Source organism: Panthera uncia (genome assembly GCF_023721935.1).
Source record: "Panthera uncia isolate 11264 chromosome E2 unlocalized genomic scaffold, Puncia_PCG_1.0 HiC_scaffold_19, whole genome shotgun sequence".
Taxonomy (NCBI): Eukaryota; Metazoa; Chordata; class Mammalia; order Carnivora; family Felidae; genus Panthera; species Panthera uncia.
In genome coordinates this window covers 15,151,859-15,156,952 of record NW_026057588.1, presented here as the reverse complement: position 1 = coordinate 15,156,952, position 5,094 = coordinate 15,151,859, and the positions used below count along the sequence as shown (strand labels likewise).

At 35.3% G+C, this 5,094-nt stretch overlaps 1 protein-coding gene across 1 annotated transcript in view; it reads left to right on the top strand.

Moving 5' to 3' along the window:
- LOC125915977 (zinc finger protein 569) overlaps positions 1–4,850 on the top strand; it is a 32,793-nt gene extending 27,943 nt beyond the window's left edge. Inside the window, exon 6 of the mRNA XM_049622088.1 lies at positions 2,929–4,850. Coding sequence (XP_049478045.1) covers positions 2,929–4,754 — 1,826 coding nt within the window. The 3' untranslated portion in view covers positions 4,755–4,850. The remainder of the gene's footprint in view (positions 1–2,928) is intronic.
- The last annotated feature ends 244 nt before the right edge of the window (positions 4,851–5,094 follow it).

Genomic DNA, 5,094 nt, shown 5'->3' with positions numbered 1-5,094 from the left:
GTGTGTGTGTGTGTGTGTGTGTGTGTGTGTGTGTGTGTGTGTGTGTGAGTGTGAGTGTGTGAGAGAGAGAGAGAGAGAGACACTGAGCAAGCGGGGCGAGGGGAATCCCAAGCTGAGCATGGAGCCTGTCACAGGGCTTGGCTCGATCCCACAACAGTGAGATCATAACCTGAGCCTAAATGAAGAGTTGGATGCTTAACCTGACTGAGCCATGCAACCGCCCCTCTGCTTTCATTTCTTAAGAGATCCTCCATCTCCTTTAGGGTAGAGTGGTCTTTGTCTTTGTTAGTTGATATGTTTTTCCTTCTTTATCTCACATTGGTGTGCTTGGGAGTGCGATGAGATAAATTCATGTATTTCTTCTACCGTATTTAAGCTCAATTTTTCACTCTTTGTTTTCCCTTCTGCTCACAGTACATATGTATTCCCTATCCAGTCATGCTAAGTAGGCTCTTCCAGTTTTATGTTCCAGCTCTCTGATCCAATTTTAACCTGCCCTTTTTTTTCTCACTTTATTACTGCAGTATTCAGAACAACTTTATTTACTTTTTAAAATACATAATACATGCTTATAGTACAAAAGGACACATTGAAAAGTAGTTATTCTCTTATACATTTCCTCTCTAAGGTGACAACCGCTATCTTCATTTTCCTTTGAGCTGTTACTTACCAGTATTTTCAAACATTTTTATTGAAATTAGGTTAGCTTGTGAGTAAGTGTTATTTTCGGTATTGAATGTTCTTTTCCAGCAATGTGATAATGCCTTTATTCTTAGCTTCCTAGAGCTGCCATAACAAAGTACAACAAATTGGGTGGCTTAGAATAACAGGAATTTAGGGGCATCTGGGTGACTCAGTCAGGTTAAGCATCTGACTTCTGCTCAGGTCAGGATCTTGTGGTTCACGAGTTCGAGCCCCACATTGGGCTCTGTGTTGACAGCTCAGAGCCTGGAGACTGCTTCAGATTCTGTGTCTCTCTCTCTGCCCCTCGCCTGCTCACACTGTCTCTCAAGAATGAATAAACATTAAAAAAAAATAATTAAAAAAAAAAAGAATAAGAGGAATTTATTCTCACAGTTCTGGAGGCTTAAAAATACTAAATCGAGGTGTTGGCAGGCCATGCACCATCTGAAGCCTGTAGTGGAAGGACCCTTCCTTCGTGTCTTTCAGCTTCCAGTAGCCCCAGACATTCCTTGGCTTGTGATACCATAACTCCAGTCTGTGTCTTTATTTTCACATGGTGTTCTGTGTTTCTGTCTCTTCACATTGAATCCTTTTTTGCAAGAACACCAGTCATAGTAGATTGAGTCACCCTAACTCCAGAATGACCTCATTTTAACTAATTGCATCTGCAGTGATCCTCTTTCCAAATAACTTCACATTCTGAGGTATGGGCATTAGGAGTTCAATATATCTTTTTTGTGGTACATTCAGTTCAGCCCATAACACCTTTCCATTTGGTCACATCTGTGTGTGCATTTTAGTTTTCTGTAATTTTGCAACATTTCTCATTAAATTTGTTCACATATTTTTCATATTTTTTGTTGTGATTATGATTCTTATGTTTTCTAAATAGTTGTGTATATATGAATGTTATTGAAACTAAATATTAATTTCCTCTATATAGTGAATATAATGAAGTTTTTATATTTTATAATGATTTTTCACTCTTGATTTTGTAGGTAAATTGTTTTATTGTTGACCAAAATGTTAATCTTATACTTTCCTTTCCAAGTTTTTATACCTCTGATTTCTTCTTCTGTTAATGCACTATCCAGTACTGTAGTGGTGGTAGTACTAACTTTAATGTTAATACTTTGGGATTTTCCTTTTTGTGGAGGGGGGGGATTTTTCTTATTAAAAATTGTGATTTAAGTGTACTGTAAGTGTTTAAGCTGTACTGTACTTTTTCTGAAGTTAAATAAGTAGTCCCATTTTTTGAAGGTTTCTTTATGGAAAATAGATACTTAGTTTTATAACTTTTAAATATACCTTTGGAAATGATTACTTGATTTTTTACTTTTGACCTATTAATGTATTTGCTGATTAGAAACAGATTTTTCTAGTAGCAAAACATATGTATGTACTTGGAAAAAAAACCTACTCAATTATGATGTATCTTATATTTAATGTGCTCTAGGTCACTTTTTTTCCCTTCTGGGTCATTTTGATATTTTAGGTAGAATTTTTACATTGATATTCATAAGTAAAATTGGTATATAGTTTGCTTTTTTGGTTGTCATCTTTGTCAGATTTTGGTGTTAATGTTATGTTTGTTTCACATGCACAAAAATGGGAATTCTCCTTTTTTTTTCTTTTATAACATTCTGCAGAGCATGAAAGCAAATGTCCCCTAAATGTTTGTTCAAATGCCCATGTGAACCTCTCTGGACCTTTTGATTTGTTTTGTTTTTGAGGGATTGCTTTTTTGTATTTTTCTGTTCATTTTGTGGAAGTTGGTTTATATAGGTTTCTACCTCTTACAGGTACAGTTTTGGTAATTTGCATTTTCCAGAAAATTACTTATGTCAAGCAGTTTATAAAGTTATATTTTAATAGAGTCCTGCAAAATAGTTTTATGATTTTTAACTTCCTGTTTTTGTTTTTTCCTGTGTCATTTCTAACTTTATTTGTACATCTGCATTCTTCCTTTTATTTATGCAACAGTTTATCTGTTTTGTTTCAGATCCCATTTTTAAACACAATCAAAGCTATTTGTATTGCTAACTATCTTCCTCCACTCGTATTTTTCCTGGAATTTCCTAAAGCTAAGGAAATAGGAGATACATGCACTTGGAATTTGCTTTATAATGGGAAACTACGTCTTAAACCAAGAATCAATCCCATGATAGCATATTTTCTGAAATTTTCTTCACGTTACAATACTGGAAAATACTTCAAGTGATATTTATTTGCAATCTGTTTTAGGAGAAGTATGGGGAATTGATGAGCATCAGAAAATCCAGGACAGACTTTTGACACAATTTGAAGATAAATTCACAAAAACACTGACTGAAGAAAAAGTCATTGAATGTCATAAGAAATTTGCCAATGCATTTCCTCTTAACTTGGACTTTTTTCCTTCCAGTCACAATCTCTATGAATATGACTTATTTGGAAAGTGTTCAGAACATAATAACTTTGACTGTCATAATAGTGATAGAATCTTTATAAGAAAGGAACATTCTGAATATAATGAACCTATGAAATCATTTGTCATTAATCCATCCCATCTTGTAGTAACCCCCTTTAAATGTAATCACTGTGGGAAAGGATTCAGTCAAACTTTGGACCTCATCAGACACCTCAGAATTCATACTGGAGAGAAACCCTATGAATGTAAAAACTGTAGAAAAGCCTTCAGCCACAAGGAAAAACTCATTAAACATCATAAAACTCATAGTAGGGAGCAGTCTTATGAATGTAATGAATGTGGGAAAGCTTTCATTAAAATGTCAAATCTCATTAGGCATCAAAGAATTCATACTGGGGAGAAACCCTATGCATGTAAGGAATGTGGGAAATCCTTCAGCCAGAAATCAAATCTCATTGATCATGAAAAAATTCATACTGGAGAGAAACCTTATGAATGTAATGAGTGTGGGAAAGCATTCAGTCAGAAGCAAAGCCTCACTGCACATCAGAAAGTTCATACTGGGGAGAAACCTTATGCATGTAATGAATGTGGTAAAGCCTTCCCTCGAATTGCATCCCTTGCTCTTCACATGAGAAGTCATACAGGAGAAAAACCTTATAAATGTGATAAATGTGGAAAAGCTTTCTCTCAATTTTCCATGCTTATTATACATGTAAGAATTCATACGGGTGAGAAACCCTATGAATGTAATGAATGTGGAAAATCCTTCTCTCAAAGTTCAGCCCTTACTGTACATATGAGAAGTCATACTGGTGAAAAACCTTATGAGTGTAAGGAATGTAGAAAAGCCTTCAGCCACAAGAAAAACTTCATTACACACCAGAAGATTCATACTAGAGAGAAACCTTATGAATGTAATGAATGTGGGAAAGCTTTCATTCAAATGTCAAATCTCGTTAGACACCAGAGAATTCACACTGGAGAAAAACCGTACATATGTAAGGAATGTGGCAAAGCCTTTAGCCAGAAATCAAATCTCATTGCACATGAAAAAATTCATTCTGGAGAGAAACCCTATGAATGTAATGAATGTGGTAAAGCCTTCAGCCAAAAGCAAAACTTTATTACACATCAGAAAGTTCACACTGGAGAGAAACCTTATGATTGTAATGAATGTGGTAAAGCCTTTTCTCAAATTGCATCCCTTACTCTTCATCTGAGAAGTCACACAGGAGAAAAGCCTTATGAATGTGATAAGTGTGGGAAAGCCTTCTCTCAGTGCTCATTGCTCAACTTACATATGAGGAGTCATACTGGTGAGAAGCCCTATGTATGTAATGAATGTGGAAAAGCTTTCTCTCAAAGAACTTCTCTTATTGTGCACATGAGAGGCCATACAGGTGAGAAACCCTATGAATGTAATAAATGTGGAAAAGCCTTCTCCCAAAGCTCATCCCTTACTATACATATACGAGGTCATACAGGTGAGAAGCCCTTTGACTGTAGTAAATGTGGAAAAGCCTTCTCTCAAATCTCATCTCTTACACTTCATATGAGAAAACATACAGGTGAGAAGCCTTATCATTGTTATGAGTGTGGTAAGGCTTTCAGCCAAAAGTCACACCTTGTTAGACACCAGAGAATTCATACTCAGTAGAACACTATGAATATTGTGAATATGGAAAAGCCTTTAGAAAGAATTAGCATCTCCTTTCACATAATCAGTTCTAGAACAGAAAACTATGACTGTGGAAAGCCTTTTTGAAGAAGTCACACATTTATGAAGCAAGGAGTATTTTTACCAAGGTGACAAATTGTGAAACAAATAAGCTGAACATCAAAAACCTTCACAGATATCTAAAGATATTTATTCAGCATTCTTATTAAAATGTGAAACAAGATATCTACTATCAGCATATCAATATTACAATTGAGCTCCTAGCCAATGTGTTAAGTAAGAAGAAGATTGGGGGGAAAGAGAAGCTATAAAAATAACC